This window comes from Pyrus communis, chromosome 2 (assembly GCF_041283825.1).
Source record: "Pyrus communis isolate YQ-2024b chromosome 2, ASM4128382v1, whole genome shotgun sequence".
NCBI lineage: Eukaryota > Viridiplantae > Streptophyta > Magnoliopsida > Rosales > Rosaceae > Pyrus > Pyrus communis.
The window spans coordinates 18,764,884-18,787,499 of NC_142566.1; the positions used below are offsets into that span (position 1 = coordinate 18,764,884).

Sequence of the window (22,616 nt, forward strand, 5' to 3'; positions counted from 1 at the left end):
GAAGGCACCTCATGTACATGTCTTCTTGCATTCGAGTTCAATTACTTTTCTCAATATATTAAAGTAGGGTAACCCAGATGATCAAATATAAACCTCAACGGCTAGCTTTGGCTCGAATCTCTGAACTTTAATGGAGTAATGAGTTTCTTCCTCCGACACTCCAATACTCTGTCTTCTTCCCCGTTGATTCTCTCTCTTGTCAGACACAAACATTCTTCAATCAATTCGAGAACACCCCGCTTCCTCCGTCTGCTAAACCTCTGCAAAACCTGCGAGGACTCGAGGCCTCTCACCTCCCTTCTCATCGTACAAGGACTTGTTAAGGATGTTTTTCTGGTGGAGCAATTCGTCAGGTCCTGTTTTCATCTGGGTTCTTCACATTTAGCTCTCTCTCTATTCCAACAAATCCAAAGGCCAAGTCTTGGCCTGCAGAACCTCGTAATCCGGTACCTTAGCAATCACGGCTTATACCATGAGCTCTTGCATGTCTACCTCCATTCCGGGGCTTCCGGTTGCCCTTCTGATGACTTTACGTTTCCATTCGTCATCAAGGCGTGCGCGGCGCTGGCTGCGATTAGGACTGGGAAAGAGGTTCATGGAGTCGTGATAAGAACTGGGTTTGAGCGAAACCTTGTTATACAGACTGCATTGGTTGATTTCTATGCGAAAACCGGTTGTATGGGGATGGCACGTCAACTGATTGATAGAATTCCTCAACCAGACTTGGTTGCTTGGAATGCACTCATTGCTGGTTATTCGTTGAACGGATTGAATTGGGAAGCGTTTGATGTTTTTGAGGAGATTCTCGTTATGGATTTGAAGCCAAATTTGAGCACTCTGGCCACTGTTATTCCTGTTTGCACTCGCTTGGGGTGTATGCATACCGGTAAGTCCCTACATTGCTTTGCTATCAAATCTGGTTACTTGTCGAATAATTTTTTGGTTCCTGCTTTGATTTCAATGTATGCCGGGGATGAGGATTTGTGCGGTGCTAGAAACTTGTTTGATTCTGTACCGGAAAAGAATGTTGTTGTTTGGAATGCTATGATTTCTGCATACACACAAATGCAGAGGGCCATCTCAGCTTTTGAGATGTTCCGTTGTATGCTTCGGGTTGACTTGCAGCCTAATTTCGTCACTTTCGTGTCCGTTATTCCCTCATGTGAGAATTCCAGTAGCCTTTCTTTCGGCGAGTCCCTTCATGCTTGTGTTAATAAACATGGATCAGAAAATCAACTGCCAGTCCTAACAGCCCTTGTATCAATGTATGCCAAGCTTGGAGACACTGATTCATCCCGGTATCTTTTCGAGCCAATGCCCAGTAAAAACCTTCTTTTGTGGAACTCAATGATTTCTGGGTACGTGTACAACGGGCTATGGAATTTAAGTCTCGGTGTATTTCGTGAAATGCAATTTTCAGGGTCTGTTCCAGATGCAGTCTCCATCGTTAGTGTTCTTTCTGCGTGCTCCAAACTTGAGGCGGATTTAGTGGGGAAGTCTGTGCATGCATTTAGTATTAGGAAGGGTTTCCTCTCAAATCTCAATCTGTCAAATGCCCTGTTGGCATTTTACTCTGATTGTCATCGCCTCTCCTATTCAATTACTTTGTTGCGTGAAATGCCTACAAAAAATTCCATAACATGGAACACGTTAATATCCTGTTGTGTGCACCACTGCGAGATGGAAAAGTCGGTTGCCTTTTACTACCAGATGCAGAAAGAGGGCTTCCAGTTGGACTTAGTCACCCTGATAAGCATACTCCCTAGTCTCAGTGAGAAGAAAAGCTTAGGGCAAGGAATGGCTATTCATTGTTACACTATAAAATACGGGTTCTCTGCCGACATTTCTCTGGCAAATTCACTTATTAGCATGTACTGCAACTGTGGAGACCTTGATGCCGGGAGGTTACTTTTCAAAGTCATGCCAACGAGGAGTGTGGTGTCTTGGAATGCTCTGATGACTGGCTTCCGAAACCACGATTTACAGAATGAGGTTTGGGTCTTGTTTGGTGAAATGATAAAGGATGATGAGAGACCAAATTATGTAACTTTGCTAAATTTATTGCCAGCATGCCGCACACAATTGCAGGGTAAGTCTATCCATGCTGTCGCCTTCAGAACCGGAATTGTACAAGAAACCCCTCTCCTTACATCACTTATGTTCATGTATGCTAGATTTGAGAACATTAACTCTTGCCTGTTACAGTTCCAAACGGGAAACATGAAGGATATTTCGTTGTGGAATGCGTTTTTGTCTGTGCAGATACAAACTAAAAATAGCGAAATTGCAGTTTCATTTTTCCGCGGATTGCTTCGGATGGGATTGGAACCCGACAATGTGACAGTTCTGAGTTTAGTTTCTGCTTGTGTTCAACTCAATAGCCTCAATCTTGCAGATTGTGTAACGGCGTACATAATACGAAAAGGCCTTGACAAAGATCTGGTTATCAGCAGTGCCCTAATCAATATGCTTGCAACATGCGGAAACATATTGAGTGCAAGGAAGCTGTTTGAAGGGCTGGTTGAAAAGGATTCCGTGTCTTGGAATGTGATGATTAATGGATACGGTCTGCACGGGGACGGTGAAGGTGCCCTAGATCTTTTCTTGAAGATGAAGCTTTCCGGAGTAAAACCTAATGGGATTACATATTCAAGTATTCTATCAGCCTGCAGCCATTGCGGCTTGGTCGAGCAAGGCCGGTTGGTATTCAACTCTATGGCGGAACATGGGATATCACCCGAAATCGAGCATTATGCCTGCATGGTGGATCTTCTCGGAAGAACAGGTAACCTGACTGAGGCTTATGGCATTGTTAGGGCACTGCCCTTTAAACCTTCAACAAGTATGCTTGAATCTTTGTTGGGGGCCTGTAGAATCCATGAGGATGTTGAACTTGGCGAAAGAATTGGTAGGATGCTTTCGGAATCGGACCCGGAAAACTCGAGGTCACATGTGATGCTTTACAATGTGTATGCAGCAGCTGGGAGGTGGGGAGATGCTGAGAGAGTGAGGTCTGAGATGGAAGAAAGACAACTGAGAAAAGTACCTGGATTTAGTCTTGTCATGGGAAATGGATTCAATGATAAGGAAGTGTATTGATGTGTTCGCTTAGTAGTACTAAAACAAGGAATGCAAAAAGAAAGCATCTCTCTTTAGTGTACCCAAATGAAAAATTATCTGCTTTCACTCTCAATATACCTTAAAATTCGAGAGTTTTCCATTTCAATCTAAACGTTACGTACCAAACAAGTGTTTAGAGTGTCTTGCGTTTGTATAACATAAAGATTGAACTCCTGTCTACTTTACAATTCCAATTGTTAGAAAACATTACTTTTGTCTACCTCACCCTCCGGTTGTGGTCACTCTTTCCCTTTAACGAGATAAGTCTACATAGTTATTGTCGTTCTCTCACGCTGAGGAGAGTCTTTGTAAACTATATGGCCTATGGCTCAAAACTCATCTTTGAGAGGCAAAATTTTTTTTTTTTTGTTTTTTTATTTTAAATACGTGAGTTATCCCACCATTCATTAATGACAGAATAATCTCCTTCCCCATGCAGCCTAATTACAACATAATGCGGCCTCGTAATTTAGCTCTCGGGTTTGAGAAGCACGGTCTTTGGCTAATGCATTTACGTATTCATGCAATAACGGAACGTTGAGTACAATAAACTTTTCATTGTTATCGAAATACAATTGGTATATCACGTGTTTTTATAGAAATGATGAGAAATTTTATTTTTTAAGTTATTAATTTTTTAACACACATATTACACCATTTGTATAATACTACATTATGTACCATTCCGTACCGATTACATTGAAAAATCTATCGTGGAGTACCACGGTGACACGCTGACAGCCTTCATTTCATATTAGCCAAAGGTTTCTCTTCGAAGTTTTTCTCTTCTCTTTAGACGAACGTATCTTCGAAAGTTCGAATTATCATCGGTAAGGACAGAAGAAAATTCCAAAAACTAATTTTATATCCTTTCAGGCTACGTGGCAAGCTCTCACTGAACCCAAGGTGGAAGCTCGTGGGAGAAAGGCTGCGCTGTCAACCTCTCGTGGTGCCACGCCAACGTACTTACGTGGCAGTGTAAACTCGAGCTGGACAACCAGTGGGCACCCACCTCCCTATCGGAATGGTGAAAACCCTCCCCGAAACTACTAGAACATTTTCCAATCGTGAGCACGGGTGACCGACACGTGGATCCCGACACTCTCTCTCTTCTCACTTCGATCCGCCTTTAAGACCGTCTCTCTCTCCCCGTTGTCCTCCACGTTCTTCGCTCAATGGTTTTTCTCCTCCTCGTTTTCTTGGAAGGAACTGAAAACTTCTCTTGATTTTCGTGTATTTTTCCGAAACTATCCCTGGAGCGAAGGCTGATTGGACCAAAATGCCTTCCCGTATGAGTCGGATACAGCAGGAGCAGGAGCACTGCATCATGGTCGCCGCCCTCAAGCACGTCATCTCCGGTGGAAGCAGCAGCGGGCCTACCCCTGAGCACCTGCAGCCAATGACTGCCGTCTACAATGCCACGTGTACGCAATCGGCAGCCGGCCAACGGGCACAACGGGAGGACATGCTGGCCTTCTTACTAGACGGGGACACGTGTCGCCTGTGCGGGATACCCGGGTGTCTCGGGTGCAACTACTTCCCGCCAACGTTGCCGAACCGAAACAAGAAGCCGCAGCTGAGTTTAGGAACCGGGTTTGTCGGGATGAATGGGGCGACTACGAGGAAGAGCAAGAACAAGTACAGGGGCGTGAGGCAGAGGCCGTGGGGGAAATGGGCGGCGGAGATTCGCGACCCACTGCGGGCGGCGAGGGTGTGGCTCGGGACGTTCGAGACGGCGGAGGAAGCGGCCAGGGCTTACGACAAGGCCGCCGTCGAGTTCCGCGGGAATCGGGCAAAGCTGAATTTCCCATTGAACCCGGACGTCAACATTGTCACGAGTAACAACAGTTCTAGTAGTGGAACTGGTGTTAATGCCGGTACTAATCCAGGATTCGCTAATAAGCAAAAAGCAAAACAAAATTAACAAAATGGACGTCATGGAGGAGGAGGAGGAGGCTTGATCAGGTCAAAGTCAACCTGGCGACTCAACCAGAGAATATGGAATTGGCGGCGGCGGGGCGACGGCAGAAAGCAGCGTTGGTCATGAAGAGGATGATCAGTTCTTGTTGTGGGACAAAGACTTCCTCCAAGATGGTGAAGCTGATGACCTATTGGCTGCCCACAAACTAGTGTTTGTGCCCTTTTTGCTTTGCGCGACAGTTTTGGACAAGTTTTTTAATGTGTTGGGAACATAGCCTATTACACCACATGTCTTAATATAATTGGTTATAAATTTTATTTTAAAATTTCTAACTAATTATATTATTACACTTGACGTATTGGATCATGTATGAAGCACAAGGAAAAATCACTCACATTTTTGGTGTCAAAACCACTTGAAATTTTGAACTTTTTTTTTTCTGTCACACTTCGAAATTTTGATGCATTTCAATTTTCAATAAAAAAATGAGTCGACCAAATGGTCAAAGTTCGAATGGTACGGCAATATGTTACTGTACGGCATTCCTCGTACTGAACCACTAGCAATGTGGCCACAAGTTTGAACCAAAGACAAGAACTTGATTGTAACCGAAATCATACCCTTCCACACTCCAGCATTATTCTACAACTCTCATCACGTGATAATTAAGTCCGTGTGTGACAATCACCGTTTAAACAACACTTCTCCATTGTTGTTTTTCACGTTAAACTCATCCCTAAGTGCGAAAATATAACGAACGCCTACTTCAAACTCAACCGCAGAAGCAGGAATCGTTTATCACAACTTAAATTACATACAAATACAGATCAAGTGAAGTCAAAAAGAAGGGGGAAACAAGCATCCCCCGACGGCCACATTGACCATTTACCAGATATTGCAAAAAGAATGTTACCTGGATTATGACGGTGATTGTTTTTTAGTACATCAAATTCTCCAATAAATTGACAGTTCGGTATGCAGCCAACAAAGATTTCAGACATCGAAACCCGATCAACGGACCACAACTGAAAATAATATCACAAAGTTCCCTTGTCAACACCATCCCCTTTTTCTCCCTAGTGGAGCACCAGGCAGGCCCATAGTTTCCTATCATATCACCTGCTGCCCGTTTCTGCAAACCTTCGTCGGGAAAACCAGCATACCCTATCACCTATATATCTCTCAACAAAATCTCAATCTCAATGCTAGACGCTGCAACTGCCGGTGCAATAGATGCTGCAAAAAAAGCAACCCAAAATCTTTTATTCCTGAACAACTGTCAACGTGCACTCTTTTTCTCGAACCCAACAGGTGGCAGCTCGTTTTATGTGGCTCCTCATGACGCTGTTGAACTCCCACTTGAGGTCTGTTTAGCCACGTATATTTGCTTCATCTTAGTACCTGGAAAGTTTTTCTCTGCACCCAGAGACTGATTTCTTCCTTGGTAACCCATTCGTCGGTGGGACCATTCGCCCCCAGAGCTATTTTTCTGCGAAGCATTACCTCTCTGATGGTAAGACGAATGGCCATAGTGCTGGTTTGGGATATTACTCTTGTGCATAGAAGACTGAGACTTGGCGTTACTAGCGTTATGTCCACTAGCACTCGTACCGAGATTCTGATCAACATCAGTCTTGGCATTATCTACTGTGCTACTCACAGATGAGCTCTTAGTGACAACATTCTGTGTTGAAGCCCCAGTGCTGCCGGAGCTTGTAGGTTCTACTAAACCCAGTTCATCTGGAAATCGCGTGGAAGTGGCTTCAGTCACCACAGGAAAATTACGACTGCCATCAATGGATGTAGAAGTCCGGGACTCAGGGAACCTGTTGGCCGGCAGCGATTGGTCAGAAGGACCATGGCTAAATTTAGAAGGAAGTATGCCATCTGTCTGTTGCTGCATAGGCATCGATAGAGGAACAGACTGAAGAGATGATGCAGGAACATGGGGCCACCGTGCTTGAGCTGACATATCAGGAGAAGGCTGGGGACAACAATTTTTACAAACTTGTTAGTTGTTATTCCAGAAAAAAAGAGTATGGTAACTGTTCGCCACCAAAAAGAAATACATTAAAAATTTAACATATTTATCATCCTGCACCCGCCATAGATTCATGTATCCATAACAAATTCTGAAAGGAACCAAATCTACTACTCAAAGCATTCCACTTCCCACTCTCTTCAGAGAGAACTATTCCCCAAAGCGCACTATGTTGCAAAACCTAAAACTACTAAGCGGAAGGGGATATATTAGGTCAACAGGCTGAAATATTACCTGGAAAGGAGAAACATCGAACATGGCCAAAGGTGAAGCCATGGGAAGGAGCGGTGACCCAGGGGCCAAATGCTGGATCGGAGCAGGCATATTGGTAGGGTTGCGCTGTGCAGAAACCATATTTATATTGTTCATCTCCCCCTCGCCAACACCCATGGTGGAAGATGCAGGGTTGTGCTTCCAATCAGGCTGCTTTCCTGATGGGATATAGGCAGTACCCATGAAACTCAAGCCAACTTGCCCAAATTGTCCAACAGGTGCAAAATGGTTATAAACAACCATGTGTGGAGGGCCTTGAACACCTGGTATACCTCCAGCTGGACCGATAAAGGGACCAGTAAAACCTGCAGGAGGGCCATAGAATGAATCTACTCCGGAATGGCATTGCTGCCACGTCCCAAGTGGTGCTGAAACTGGCGCACTAGTCTTCTGGGATTGTGCTTGGGTGGTAGATGCAGATTCATCATGCGGTCCAAAAGCAAAAACAGGACCCCCCATCATGGGATTCATCTCATAAAAGGGAAAATGGGAAGGCGGGCCAGCAGGAAAATGTGGAAGCATTTGGCCTGAAGAATTCGGAGGTCTTGGTAAGGGTGGCCACAACGAAATTGGCGGGGTCTCAACAGATAGATCTGCTGGTAGCGAAACACTAAGGGCCTCTTCAGCCCTTGATTGACTGGCAAATTGTTGATCATCAGCTCCACCTGCGAAAGATTAAAAACTCTAATATTAGAAGAATCATCAAAAGAAAAGGCAACACTCACTGCTAAAACAAAAAATCCATTCACACCTGCTGTTATCCCGTCTATATCAGCACCTTGAACATTATTGGGAAGGGCGGCCAAAACAAAATTGGTTATAAAAAAATTATTCTGACCTGGTAAATGTGGCATTAATGAGATTGCTGGGGTCTCCACAGATAGATCTGCTGGAAGGGAAACACTTGGAGACTGTTTAGTCCTTGATTGACTGGCTAATTTCTTATCACCGGCTCCAGCTACCAGAGATTAAAAATCATTCTAATAAGATAATAAACATTATAGGAGAATAGGAAAGTTTGCCACTACACCAGAAAACACACAAGTATTCACCTGCTGTTATCCCATCAATATCAGCAGATCCAAAAGTCTTGGTATCTGCAACCGAACCATTCCCGGCAATTTCATCACTGCTGATGGCTGCAACAGCAACAGCTGAAGCAGCTGCTTCAGCTTCTGATTCACAATCTTCCAAATAAACACAAGACTCGGCAGTGTGTTTCTCTTTCTCAAAGAGAAGGCCACAATCATTTTCAGCTGCAGAAAGATTGTGGGAGAGTTGCATGTCTGACCGAGATGGCCCTGGTGGACCAAGTCCATGTGAAATAGAGCGGCTGCTAGGAGGAAGTATTGTTGGAGACGTGACTGCACCTGAATATAGGAAAATAAAATCATCAGAAAATGACAAATGCAACTTTTAGCAAACTCTCGAGGTTTTTAGCATGCTCACCAAATTGGATTTTCTCGCCAGCAAGCAGAGAATTGATTGGATTTGCAGCAGAAGAAAATGGGTTCTCCTTCGCCAACAGTGATGAAGATGGCATGCTGGATTCACAAACTGAGCTAGTAATTTCTCCAACAGAACCATGAGACACAAATTGCCCAGGCTTCATAGCCTCATCAAGTTGGGTCTGTGTCAATGACATAACCTGCCGGATGAAGTCAATCAGTTAGGCAGTATACAGACGAAGGGGGCAGGGGGAAGAAAGAATTATGTCATATTATGTTGCTTCATCAGTACAATCAAGCATATATACGCCTGCGTGTCAAAAAAGTGCAATAATGGAACACACATGAGGTAAATTAAACCATAAGTAGCACGAGAACAGTGAACAACTCATTGGTACAAGAATGGAACACAAATGAGTTTTCCTTGATACCAAGAAAAATAAAATTTTGTTTCATAACCAGAACAAAAAAAAAAATGCTTGGGTGAAAATAACAGCACCCAATATGAGTCATGAAAACAACATGGTGAAGAAACAAAGAAAGAATAAAACAGTAACCTTACCAAATCTATTCAGAACCAAAATGAAAAACCTATGATAAAACAAAAGGCCAAGATCTACAACATAATTGGTTTGCACACCTGTTGATTGATCCGTGAATTACCCCATGAGCCCAAAGATGCTTGAACAGCATCCAGGACCTTACTCTTGTTGTCAACAATTGAGCCGCACCCAAGATTTTTCGGACTACCTGATACTACAGGAAGGGAGCTTGTGTTCAGTGACCTGTTGATAAAAAGATGATTAGGAATCTATGTATTAAGTTACTGGCTTTAAATGGTTTTTCAAAACGAGCAAATACCCGATTGTGTGGGATCTAATATCAGCTTGGGGATCACTTTTAACAGCAGGAGTGCCAATTGGAGCCAACGGTTGAGACACAACATTAGTGTTAAAACCAGCTGATGCTTCCATATCCAATCCACGTCCCTCTGAGGCAACGAAATCAGAGTGACTGCAGTTTCCTGCTTCTCCATTTGCCAGTGCACAATTTTTACCTGAGCTGGCAGAGGCAGTACTACTTTTTGAAGTAGAGCGAGGTTTTCGTGGAACCTGCTAACATGAGTACATAAAAGCAATTAAGCAATACTATTTAAATCAATGCAAGGCAAAATACAAAATGAAACTACAAGCATTCCAACCTTCGAAGCCCGAGACTTTGCCTTGATTTCCTTTTCTCTCTGTTCCCGCCGATCATTCAGCATTTGCCTCTTTGACCTCACTTCAATGAAATCGTCTTCATCACTAGGAGCCTCTATGCCAGGTTGCTCAAAGACACGCACAAAACCACTTTGCAGAGGAGCATAAACATCTTCTTCAGAATGAATATTTCTTTTAAGATTTCCCTCTCCAGATAGCGGGACATTCTGACTCTTTGTCGAAGCATCTTTTCCAGCTCTCTTTTCAGCCTTGCTCCCAGAATCTATTTCTTGTGAATTACGTGGACCTGGGCTCACACCCTCTGAATCTAACATCAGTTGTGATGGTTTATTTGACAAGACAATTCTCCTAGGCCCACTTCTTACAGAAGGCCCAAAACCCCTTCCAGAGACGTATTTCTCGTCCAGTCCAACATGGTTGGAAGATACAGACCCTGTAGATTGCCTCTTATCAGCACTTACTCGAACTCGAAACTCAGTTCGCTGCATATTGCGTCGAGGTCTCCTGTGAAACCCACTAGATTCTAAATGAGAAGGCTCAGCAACTGGAAATGATCGTGAGCCAGAATTTTTAACTGTAACCACATACTTTCTTCCTCTGCCACCAGATGTTGGGCCATGATTCCTTGGCCCACTAAAATCTTTGTCTTTAATAACTGATTGAGATGGCGCTGCTCCAGTTTGAGCCTGACCTTGAGATTCCCGAGTACCAAAAAAACCACCAAAGTTTTTCCCAACCGAGTTATTGTGTCTATGGTCTTCCGCCTGAAAAACGGACTCAGACCTTGAGCTGCTATCACCAACATGGGTTACAGCAGGTCCCCGCTGCACCATGACAGAGGTTTCAGCAGTTTCTCCGGCGGGCATTGAATTTATCTTTTCTGATACATTATCTTGTGATGCATCCAAGTGCCTCGAAGTTACTCCAGGTTGATTATTCACCAAACTCAACATAGCATCATTTTTCATATTTTGAGAAATTCCTTGACCAGTTTGAATAGGCAGAGGACCTCCTGGGCTCTGATTCAAAGAAAACCCGATCGGAAGATTGGGCTGAACAAAAGACATTGACTGAGGACCCGTAGGCAGTACTCCCTGGGAGATAGGAGAGGTATACCTTAGCTGACCAAACTGGAAGAGCGGCTGTGACGGGTGCAAGTGAGCGAGAGACGGACCAACCTGAGGATGCAGAGGAAGAGGCATCTGTATAGAACCAATTTGTATAGCTGGGACTGGAGATGGTATCAGAGATGGACCAGAAAACAGCCCAAACTGAAGCTTCACAGGTCCCTCTGTCTGATTCGGAACAGAAGATACTGTAGGCATGACAGCCTGACTGGACAACAAATGGGAGGTAAAGCTAACTGAAGATGTAACTGGATGCTGAGAAGATGGACCAGAACTACTAGAAGCATCCACATGTTCCACGCGTTCAGTTGCAGCTGACATATGAGAGACATTACTAGGCTGAATAACTAAATTCTGCATTGCCTTCTCAGTTTCTTGGAACATTCTGGAAGAACTACCTACATTCACTTGGGAGGACCCATCCATAGGTTGAAGGGTCGGTTCATCAGTACAAATTCCATCAAATGGCCCCTGTCCTTCAACAGTTCCAGATGAAACCTTAGGCACCACAAGTGCACCTTCTTCATTCCTTGAACTTCTCTCAAACTCATCATTTGGCATTCCAACTTCAACACCTTCATTGAAGCCTAGGACCAAATTGTCCATGTCAGGGGATCCCTTCTCCTCTAAATGCACGTCATCGAACTCCTGGGTTAGATCAATATTTTCATCATCTACTTCATGCACTTCATCTTCCTCCTCATATCCATCTTCATCTTCATCATATTCTTCTTGCTCCTGAAGATGCCCATTGTTCTCAACAGCCCATTCTTCATCATAGATAGAATTAGAAGCATTCATCACATTCTCTTGTCCAGGATTGGTAGGTAATACAAGAGGTTCATTCTCTTGCCCAGACAAGGGAACCTGTTCGCGGTCTCCTGGAGCAGATAACACTGAAGAATCTCTAGACTCATCCAAGTCATCATGAGAAAGATGAGTTGGAGAACTAGGGGGGCTAGACACAGAAAGAGATGATTGCGAGTCACACCTTGGGGTGGTGTTACTGTCCAGTTTCTGTTTCTCACTCCCCGTGTTTTCTTGTTTGACATTAATTATTTGAGGTTGTCCAATATTCTCAGGACGATTGGTATCATACCCTGTCTGCACAGTAGGTTCACTTCTAGCTGCATGATTGTACTGGATCTCATTGTCTAGAAAAGCTGAGGGGCCAGGACGGTTAATTTCACCCCTATAGGAGGTTTTGTGCATGGAAGCCAGTGATGGCGGTGGAAGAACACGAGGCTGCCTCATGGAATACCGTGACCTATTAAAGGAATAAGGCCCATCTGCATCAGAATTTGGATACGATTGTTCACGGTAAGGAGAATAAGGATTGCCACGGACACGTCCCTGCCCCCATCCAGCATCACTAAACTTTTCAACAAGGTTATCATGGAATTCAGACTCAATCTCCATGTTTCTGCTATAATGATCCCCATCGCCAGAAAGGTTCCACCTCTGCCCCCTTAAATGAGTGATATCATCCATGTGAGGTTCAGAAATCCCCCCCTTGTGGTAAGTGCTAGAAGTCATGAATCCACTACCTCCATAGAACTCTTCCCTTAAAGGAGCTCTCCCACCAACAGATGAATCTCGCCTGGGACTATGACGGCCATTATCCAGGTCTTGTAGAAGTAAACTTGAGTTGTTCCCATTCTCATACACATCTCTTCTCCATGAATTAACGGGTTTTCCCCCGTCTACAAAAGGAGAACTATCTCTAGAATAATGAGACCTAGAACCCATCTCAAAGGACCTGTTCAAACTTGAATCAGAAGATGCAGAGGCTGTGATCCTCTCCACCATTCTTTCACCATCCTCCCAGTCACCCATGTCTGCTGCCCTGGAGGCATCTTTTTCTTTCTCCATCCTAGACATTTTCTCATCTGCATCAGCCAAAGAATTACCACCAGTCTTTCCTGTTTCAGCCTTCCTCTTGGCAATCCTTTCCTCCAATTCTAAAAGCTTCTGCTTAGCAGCATGCTTCCTCCTTTCTTCCTCCAAAAACAACCTCCGTTTCTCCTCTTCCCTGGCTAACCTCTGCTCTTCAGCTCTTCGCATGGCATCAAGTTGTTCTTGTTCTGCTCTCCACGCTGATTCCCTAGCTTCTTCTTCCATCCTTCTCTGCCTTTCTTCTTGCTCCCTAGCCATCCGTGTTCTCTCCTCTTCTTCTCTTCGAGCTAGCTCCACAGCTCTTTCTTGTTCCTCGATGATCTGCTGTCGCTCCTGTTCTTGCATTTTCTGAACTCTCTCAAGTTCAGCCTCAAAAGATTCCCTAACAGGGTCATGAAAATCAGTTTGTTTAATCACATCTTTCTTCTTCTTAACCACTCCAAAAAGGCTGGCAGAGAAGGGATCCCGGCTGTCAAAACCAGTACCTCCAAAGTCTTTCATGAAAGGATCATCTACATAAGGTTTTTCACTCTTCGAGAATGGGCGCTTCTCCCTACCAAAATTGAGCAGTGGATCATTGACAGGAAGCCCTTTACCACCTACAGAGTATGAGGGTTTGGATGCTGAGCTACTCTGTAAAGCATCACCCCTGTATCTATTTTGTTGTTCACTGCCATACCGGTCACGTTTATTCCATTCAGGCCCTCTGCTTGTATATGAGTCTGTATAATTGTTCCAAGGCTGTCTCCCTCCTTGTCTATACCCATCCCTCCTTACAAAATCATCATGGGCATTTTCTTGAACAGATGTCAGACTATACTTATTATCCTTGCTTGTTTCTCTGTTTAAACTCGATGGCCTTACACCGAAACCACTCCTGTCATTTCCAACTTGACCACTATTTCCATCTTTCGGAAACGTGGTATTTCTCCATGAGTTCCCTTCCCTTCCTTCTCTACTAGGTGTTCTTACATCTCTGCTGTATGGGTCCACCTTAGGGACTTCACTGGAAGAAACCTTTCCAGCTTCACTGTCACGCAGACCCCACCTCTCCGTAGGGTTATGAACTGGCTTGTGTGGTAGAACACTTATTCTGGGCATATCAAAATCTCTATCCCAATAAGCTTCAGTTTTTGAGTACCCGTGATCTCTGCCCCGATCTGTAAAACCATGACTTGTATCACGCTCATCATCCGCCCAATCTGATCTTGGGTTCAACCGTACTAGTGGCAATGGACCTGGAAAATACTCATCCTGCTTCTTTACTTGCTCTGATGCTCGATCACCACCCAAACCCTTACTTTCACTGCCATTCTCATTCTGTCCACCATGACGAGAAATCTGCAATTGAGGCCGCATGTCAACAAGCGAACTAGAATGACTACTATCCCTCTGCTTATTTAACAATTCATCACGGACAGCTTGCCTCTGTTTCTGATTCAAACCGTCCTTCGACTTTTGTGAAGGCCCTGACGAAGAAGGTAAAGCAGCCTGCAAAGAAGGGAAATCCTCCCCCCTCAAGAGCAGTGCTTTCTCAGCCAATTGATATGCAGGAGTAGGGAGAGATCCCACCGAGCCAGGCCGAGCTGAAGGTGGCATATATACACTGCTCCCCACACTGTTCCCCCTACTCACCCCATCAACACCATGCAAAGTCTGGTCATTTGCATCATCAGCTCCTCCATGATCCCCACCCCCTTCTTTCTCTTGCAATGCAACGGCAGTAGGCTTCGTCCAACCCACACCAGACGAAGTAGGCCTCGCCCCACTACCTGCAGCCCCTCCGCCTGCAGGACCACCACCTGAGCCCAACGAATCAAATCTCTCATGCTCTTTGCGCAACGAAGGCAGATTCAAGGGGGGTGGAACAGAAAGCTTCGACCCAGCAGCTTTGTTCGCACTGCGAGGCCTGGAAAGGACCACCATTCCTCCGCTGCCATGACTACCGGGCCTCCCCCTGTTCGTCCCGTAAACACTATGATGCGGTGGATGGTGATGATGGTGAGAAGGCTGCCCATAGGATTTGTTCAGATTCACAGACACAAACTTGGCACCGACGCCGGGATTAGCCATCTCAGGCGTCCGACCCCCACTACGATCAAATTAGCGGGCTCTGATTTCGGCCAACGCATCAAAAACCCTAACCCTAGCTTTCTTCTCCCGCCCGCCCAAATATCGAAAATCAGAGATTGCTCCCCCTCCGCGGATCTCACAGAAAAGGATCAATTAATCAGAAAACCAAACCCTAGAGCCACTCCCTAACCCTGCCCAATCAAAACGTCAATCATCACATAATTGCTCCATTAATTAACCTAATTAACTCGTAATGCTTGTAAACAACACCAAATTCAAGTGCGATTATTGTTCGATTAGGGTTTCGCAGTGACGGAATTTAAGGAGATCAAAAGGAAAGAGGAAGGGGGAGTAGGATAAGGAGCTTACCTCCGGGAGCGCAAGATAGAGAACGGCGGGGTTAACGTGCGCCGCGGAGAAAACACGAGTGCGAAAGCGTAAGATAGAAGAAGCCCTACTGTCACCGGAAACAGAAAAAGAAGCGGAGGGAAGAGAGAGAGAAAAAAATCGAAAAATGAGCTAAGCACCAGAGGAGAGGAAAATAAGGAATGGTTTTTCTGTCTTCTTGTTTGCTCCCCTTTATTTTGTATTATTTATATTTTCACCCCGTAAACTTTTCTGATTTTGATTTTCACTTTCGCCTCTCTCATCAACAGATTGTGGGGTCGGTACATTTTGTGTTCCTACATTGGCTTTTTAGCTAAAATGTCTTTAAAATTGGCAATAGCTCCTCACTTTGATCTCCGAGATTTGAAATCGATAAAAATGGTTCCTGATGTTATTATCATCAATATTTTAGTTATTCTGTGAAAATTTCTCTTAAATAAAGATAAAATAATAAAAATACCCTTAAGGAAAAACAACCACAATGGTAGCTTACTTTGTGACTCCTCCATTTACCATTTTGATAAACTCCTTCGCATATATATATTTTGAAGGCATTGAATCCACATCTTCAAGTACATGTCTATATTTCTTCTTCTGCAATTTATAAAACTGAAATGTTTTTCTTGTGTACGATAAGGATAACGCAACATATCACATCAATTGAGATATTTGAATACTTATACAAGGATAAAGTGTTATATCCGCAAAACCTTCTTATGTTAAAATTTAGATGGTGAGTAAAAATAATGTTGCAGTGGTAATGGCCGCAACAATGGTGAAAGTTAGTGGTGATGCTAAAAGTAGAGTGTGCTGGTTGGGGTGTAGGGGTAGGAATGACAGTCGGGGAAGTACTGGTTGCAATAGTGGTAAAGGCAATGCTGACAATGGTGTAAGCTTAGTAGTTGCAGTGGTAGGTGGTGACTACAGTGATGATAGTGGTGGTGATGGTGGTGACGACAACGATTAATGGTGCATGTATGGTAGTGGGGTGTGTTGGTTAGAGGTGTAGGGGTAGCAGTAGTGATATGTTGATTTGCAACGGAGCATCGTGGTGATGATGGTGGCAAGGGAAGTGGCAATGTAAGGTTGGTAGTTGTAGTGGTAGTGGCAACTAAGATAATTGTGACGATGGTGGTTGTGATGATGTCGGCAACAATTACTCAGGTATGGTGGTGTTGATAGTGGGGCATGGTGATTTGAAATAAAGTTAGTAACGGTGGTATGTGCAGTGGCAACGACAACAGTGGTGACGGTGGCATAAATCTGGTAGTGGCAGTCACTTTGTTATAAAGAATGTGTGTGTGTAGAGAGAAACAACGTCGGTTTTCTAAACTAAAGAAAGTATTAGATTAATTTTGACGTAGCCTTTGTGTGCTTGTGAATTTAACCATCCAAAAACCTCCAATTATCTACAACAAATTCCAATAGTAAACTAAAAGGGTAATGCTAAGGAAATTAAATGTGTAAACTAAATTTTGGAAATTAAAGGACATGAAAGTTGATTAGTTTATTACAAGCGTTGATAAACACACTCATTCATATTGATGACACATCATTTAGTTTGCAAATTTAATTTTTAACTTTAGTCTCCCCATTACCCAACCTGAAAACAACAATTACAAATAACCAACCATTTACTTCCATTTAAGCATATTACATCACGATATCTTATCTTTATTCACATTTCAATCTCAAACCCGCAAACAAACTAAGATATAAGCATCTCCATGACCTTGAGACACTTTGGCATCGATTTCTACACTCCATTAATATTCGCCAAATCTCCGAGCCATATTCACGTTCCATCTCACCGCCAGCGTCACCCGAGTGCAAGACGTTTAACGCACGCCGTGCCACCACGAGACAGCAGCCGGCGCTGCTACGCCATACTCAGCCGGGGAAGTTGAAGAGTGCACTCCATGAGTAGCATGAGTTTCTTCACTATGCAGATCGTGGTATGCGGATTGGGTTTATAAGAGAGAGGATGAGATGGATGATCTAAAAGAGAGAGAGAGAGGGAGGGAGAGAGAGGGAGGGAGAGAGAGGAACGGGCTTATAAGAGGAGCTGAGTGGGAATAAAGAAAAATAAAAAGAGAGAGAAAGGGAGAGAGGAAAGGGTTGCGCCATGGGAAATGAACGGTAAAAAAAACAAAAAAAAAAAAAAAAAACTTGATTCTAATCCTTAAATAATTTCAACTTTAGATAAATAAACATGTGGTGTGAGAATAAATTTTAATTTTAGTCATTTGACACTATATTTATCGCTGCATTCATATTGTACATCAAATTTATTATTGTTATTATTTTTCTATAATGCCATTGTGTTAAGAGGAAATGTTTTTTTTTTTTATTTACTGTTTTAATTGGTTTGTTACCGTTTTTTCTAAGGAAAATTTATTTAAATCCATGTAACTTCATTCTACACCCAACTTAAATTTAACATGTGAATTGTCATTTTTATCCTATATATTGTATAATTACTATTAAATACATGATGAAATCAACTATAAAACTAAAATTTATTAATAAACCCACTAATCAAAATCCCATTACCGATTCTAATGACAACTGAGGGACTGAGGCTCATTCGAATTGAGGAATATGAAATAAACAGACAAAAGAACACATTCTACATAATTCATGTATTTATGTCATTATTATTACTATTGTGTGTACATGCATAAAATGGTATTTGAAGTTATTGGGTTTTGTTGCTAATTACTTTTGATTCTCGTTTTAAATTGAACTAACATATTTGAGCATCATTTGTATCTACCTTCCACACATTTTCAAATTAATTTTTATTTTACTCTTATTACATTGATACAGTGGCAGAGCCAGCATAGGTTTGTCTTTCACCCCAACAACATAAAAAACCCCATGTATATTTATTTATATATTGTATTTGACCACTATAAACAGCTAAAGAAACTAAATTATAACATTCTCCTCCTACTTCTATTTTCTTCTGTCATATTTGTCTTCCTTTTCTCTCTTCTTGTAAAAAATATTTTAGTTGAAATATCTTGGCAGTCTTCAACATTATTGCACAATTTCCTACATCCACCGTTGACAAGTCTCTACAAATGTCAATGTATGTGGCATAAACCTTCGGCATATGTTGACAGAAATTAGAGGGTGCCTACTAGATGCTTGATGAAATGGCCTAATAAAACTTTTTTGATTGATTATGATCCAATTATTTAAAAGGGAGTTTTAACGAAAAGCCCGCGGTACTGTTCACTTTAACGAAAAACCACATTTTTACACTAAAAAGTCAAACCTGATACTATTCACTTTACCATTTATTTTGTCCTTATCGTTAAAACTCAAAGTTTTCAAATTATTTTCATTAGTTTTCCTTATTTAAAAATCATGGCTACGCCACAACATGGATATGATGTATAACATCATCATTATTATTATTATTTTTTCATAGATATGATATATATAACATCATTATGCACTCTTCACAAATGTAATATTTCTTTCTAATTATAGAAAGTTTGTAATGCAAAATGAGATTTTTAGAGTATTAATGACAATTTTCTAATATTTTACTCGTATATCTCAATTAAGTATATATCTTGAGAAAAAAAAAAAATTAAAGTATAGATCTTTCATAACCGGCTAACTCTTAATACAACGATAGGTGTCCTTTTTTTTTTTTTTTTTTTTTTTTTTGAGGTGCCAATTTTGAAGCCCCCTCTCCCCGTTCACAAAAATCCCTAATATAAATTCCATATAATATGTCAATTTTCCTTTTTTTTGCTTTTCTGAGAGAATCATCGATAGTAGACGAGCAACACCAATATGGTGTTTTATTTCTTCCTCATTTTATGGAATTTTCTACGCAACTAACACAAGAATCTACAACTTTTTCTTTGGTGGCGTCATGGCATACCAAAATTGAGGTTTGGAATAGGAATCACCAAGATTATTACAAAGTAGTGTATTCCTTCATTTGCTCGTCCAGCTTATAATTTAGACTATGGATGGTGGTTGTATTCGTGGTTTCTCATTTTGATGCATTTTTTCCCTATAAAAAAAATTATTTATTTTGTGTGATTGAAGTGAGTGATGCTTCCTCCTTCTAAATCAAGCGTTTGATTTGATCGTGTGAGTTAATAGCGATGATAATGATTTTGTTGTCCTGGTTGAATAATTCTCAAGTTATCTATTCCTCCTTCTTTTCCATTTACCCTTGGTTTGCCCTGCATCATATATTATATATAATTCCTTCTGTTCTTTCTCGCTTCAATGAACTTAATCGGAAAGTGAGTGTGGAATAAGAATACACCGACCAACTTCATGATGTGCTCCTTTTTTCCAACTTTGAATCCGAATTTGTTTTGACAATGCACGTGAATCTATCTCTCTTTATATTATTCCTCAATGGATAACACCCCAACACAATATATAAGATGGTAGGTTCATGCATGCAGTATTCATCGCATTATAATTTAATACCATCTGAAGAAAAAACAATGTCAAATTTCAGCTTTTTCGGGTTTCAATATGGCACTCCAAGAAAGCCTCCAAACAAACCAGCTCCCCAAATGAGTAATATCTCCAAAGAAAGATCGAAAAGGTATAGTTTTTCAAGGCCTTCATCCCAACCAAAAGTGGAGGAAGTAAGGTACGTGTTCGATAAATTCGACACGAACAAAGACGGTAGGATCAGCAGGGAGGAGTATAAGTCGGCTCTCAAGACCCTGGACAAAGACATTGCAGAGGATGAGATTGCCAAGACATTCAAGGCCCTTGACTCTGATGGGGATGGCTTCGTTGGGTTCACGGAGTTTGTGGAAATGTTCAACATGGGAAATGATGAGGCGAGAAAGGCGGACATCGAAAGTGCGTTTCGAGTGTTCGATTTGGATGGGAATGGGAAAATAAGTGCAGAGGAGTTGTCCTTGGTGTTGAAGAAGTTGGGAGAGAATTGCAGCCTTGGGGCTTGTAGGAATATGGTGAAAGGTGTGGACTCTGATGGTGATGGTTTAATCGACATGAATGACTTTACCAAGATGATGGGAAGCTTCAAAACACCAACTGCTTAAAGATATCTCATATATATATATATATATATGTTTGCTTCTGTACTTCAATAAGCTATATAAGCTGGATGTCTGCCTTTGCTTCTAACATTACAACTTGCAAAGAGAAATAAATACATCTTTTCTCTTTTGGAGCATGTCTGACTAATAAAACTAATGAATTTTAGTGACCTCATCACAGTATGCAAGGAAAACCAAAAGTTTCCTCGTATATAGGCCAACTTAAAAGTTTTTGTGCTCCTAATTTATAAGGCCCTGTGAGGTCGTCGTACTTGCCTAAATCAGCATCTGATATAAAATAGACCTAATTAGATAAATAGTTATTATGGTGATAAGATAATAAAAGATAGGCCCCGTGATAAAAAAAATAATAATTAGGATATATACTCTTACAGTAGAATCCGTTAACAAATTTAGTCCAAAAATAATCTTTCCGTTAACAATCCGTTAGGCAAGGTGTAAAACTGTACTTCCCTCTTCTTCCTCCTCCTCTGCGTCTATAGTTCATTTCATATCAACAAGTCTTCGTCATGACCAAAACAAACAAAAAAACAAGTCTTCGTCAAGAAAACAATTGAATTTCTGATAATCCTTATCAGACGTACCATTGAGAATACAATTGAATTGTTCATCAATGACATGAACCCGGTTTGTATAGTGGGTACGAATCGTGCCTCACCATATCACAATTCACCAAAGACTTCACCAAATCATCACTCCCTGCTTCCCCTCCTCCACCTACAAGCCGGCTTTCTTTCATTGCTTTATTTTTATAACAGGGAAGAAGTTGAATTCTTCTCCACACCCTTCTCTGCAACACTCTTGTCCTCCAACCCCGATTTCGGTACCAATTCGGAGCTTCCATTCCCGGCCGCCAACGGCGTTTTTGGGCGGTGATTCCCTTCTGATTGGCCGTAAAAGCTGTCGAATTATCAGGATTGTGGGTGCTGTCCCTCTGATTTTTCAAAAGGGTTGTCGGTTCGGGTGGAGTAGTACTATACATGGGTGTAATTAGAGGTTTTGGCTGAACGTTTGAGGCCTGATTCGGGTTCAAAATTGTGGGTTGTGTTTGGTTTGCCAAAACAGGCGGTTGTTTATTCAGTGGCAGAGAGAGGAGGACGAAGGTGGTCAATTCAAAGTAAATTTTTACCCCTGGATTTAACGGATAATTTTGGATTAAATTTGTAAATGGATTCTATGAGGGTTTAAATCCTAGTTTTTTTTTTTTACCACGGACTATCTTTCAAACTACCTTATCACCATGAGAACCGTTTATCCGATTAGGCTTATAAAATATCATAACTTTGACAAGTGTTCGTGCTTGTTTTGCCAGTTTTCATGTTTAAAGTATGATTGATCATCTTATGAATAAATCAATTAAAAAGTAGGACGCTGTAAAATAGCTTAACTATATGGCATCTTATGGAAGTCAAAATATAAAAAAATTATGAGATTGTTGTAAAACAGTGGATGTCCACTCAAATAAATTAAATAATGGGCAAGTTGTCATTCCACTGTCTGCCGAAGCTTGCTTTCTACGACTCCTATTTTCTATATAAATACAAACTCCACACAACATCAAAGGAAGAAGTTCACGGAAGAGGAAGAGAGAAAAGAGAGGAAGAGGACAGGAGATAATAGAGAGAGTTAGTTTTGTACTCCTATTATTCTAAAGTATAATAAAAGTACCACTACTGCCCCGAGGATGTATTCCAATCACACTGACTGTAGAGGAACTTCGTAAATTTTATGGCTTGTTTATTTATTCCACTGCACCCACCGTCGATTTTACAACACGTTATCAGCACGAAAAACTTTTGTGTCAGTGGAAAGCACAACGTCACAAATCAGGTTCATCTCCGTCAGCTAAAATCTCCCAGATAAGAAAATCTTTCATTTCATCTTCAAATTTTATGTACTACTAATTTTCTTGAAGCAATTATATATCTTATTATATGACTTCCATTATTTGTTTGTCTTTCCCACCGCGCGCGCCTCACCGAATTCTGGTGAGAATTGAAATTTACAACGACCTGTAGTCGTCACGAGATAA

General features: G+C 41.9%; 3 protein-coding genes and 1 pseudogene across 7 annotated transcripts; 3 read left to right on the forward strand and 1 right to left on the reverse strand.

The window, feature by feature from the left end:
* Window positions 1-5: 5 nt before the first annotated feature.
* On the forward strand, window positions 6-3,497 carry LOC137747846 (pentatricopeptide repeat-containing protein At5g27110-like). 2 transcript variants are annotated; one of them, XR_015956446.1, is made up of 2 exons: window positions 6-3,212; window positions 3,424-3,497. XR_015956446.1 is itself a non-coding variant. In XM_088685412.1 (2 exons), the coding sequence occupies exons 1-2, from the start codon at window positions 139-141 to the stop codon at window positions 2,954-2,956; spliced, it is 2,730 nt and encodes a 909-aa protein (XP_088541538.1). In that variant the 5' UTR covers window positions 6-138; the 3' UTR covers window positions 2,957-3,091. The 2 variants fall into 2 exon arrangements, 1 of the variants encoding a protein (XP_088541538.1); XM_088685412.1 differs by lacking the exon at window positions 3,424-3,497 and having other exon boundaries at window positions 6-2,785; window positions 2,874-3,091.
* An 807-nt stretch (window positions 3,498-4,304) lies between these two features.
* Window positions 4,305-5,399, forward strand: LOC137747844 (ethylene-responsive transcription factor ERF109-like; annotated as a pseudogene).
* A 393-nt stretch (window positions 5,400-5,792) lies between these two features.
* LOC137748457 (uncharacterized) lies at window positions 5,793-15,635 on the reverse strand. Of its 4 annotated transcripts, none has more exons than XR_015956458.1 (9): window positions 15,489-15,635; window positions 10,005-15,310; window positions 9,665-9,915; window positions 9,444-9,588; window positions 8,805-9,003; window positions 8,408-8,725; window positions 8,194-8,335; window positions 7,317-8,020; window positions 5,793-7,025 (listed from the first exon to the last, which is right to left on the reverse strand). XR_015956458.1 is itself a non-coding variant. In XM_068488610.2 (9 exons), exons 2-9 carry the CDS (start codon window positions 15,117-15,119, stop codon window positions 6,378-6,380), a joined length of 7,500 nt encoding a protein of 2,499 aa, XP_068344711.2. In that variant the 5' UTR covers window positions 15,120-15,310; window positions 15,489-15,635; the 3' UTR covers window positions 5,793-6,377. The 4 variants fall into 4 exon arrangements, 2 of the variants coding, with proteins under 2 accessions (XP_068344711.2, XP_068344709.2); XM_068488610.2 differs by having other exon boundaries at window positions 8,194-8,313; XM_068488608.2 differs by having other exon boundaries at window positions 8,194-8,313; window positions 9,665-9,918.
* Window positions 15,636-19,945: 4,310 nt separating this feature from the next.
* Window positions 19,946-20,700, forward strand: LOC137746520 (calmodulin-like protein 30). The gene has a single exon (XM_068486543.2). The coding sequence runs from the start codon at window positions 19,946-19,948 to the stop codon at window positions 20,564-20,566; it is 621 nt and encodes a 206-aa protein (XP_068342644.2). The 3' UTR covers window positions 20,567-20,700.
* Window positions 20,701-22,616: the final 1,916 nt, after the last annotated feature.

Coding starts and splice junctions, on each gene's coding strand:
- LOC137748457 (XM_068488608.2), bottom strand. CDS start 15,119: ATGGCTAATCCCGGCGTCGGTGCCAAGTTTGTGTCTGTGAATCTGAAC. Junction 9,004..9,443: donor ATTCACGGATCAATCAACAG/GTGTGCAAACCA, acceptor TTCATCCGGCAG/GTTATGTCATTGACACAGAC. Junction 7,026..7,316: donor TCGATGTTTCTCCTTTCCAG/GTAATATTTCAG, acceptor TGTTGTCCCCAG/CCTTCTCCTGATATGTCAGC.
- LOC137746520 (XM_068486543.2), top strand. CDS start 19,946: ATGCAGTATTCATCGCATTATAATTTAATACCATCTGAAGAAAAAACA.
- LOC137747846 (XM_088685412.1), top strand. CDS start 139: ATGAGTTTCTTCCTCCGACACTCCAATACTCTGTCTTCTTCCCCGTTG. Junction 2,786..2,873: donor GGATCTTCTCGGAAGAACAG/GTAACCTGACTG, acceptor GGGGGCCTGTAG/AATCCATGAGGATGTTGAAC.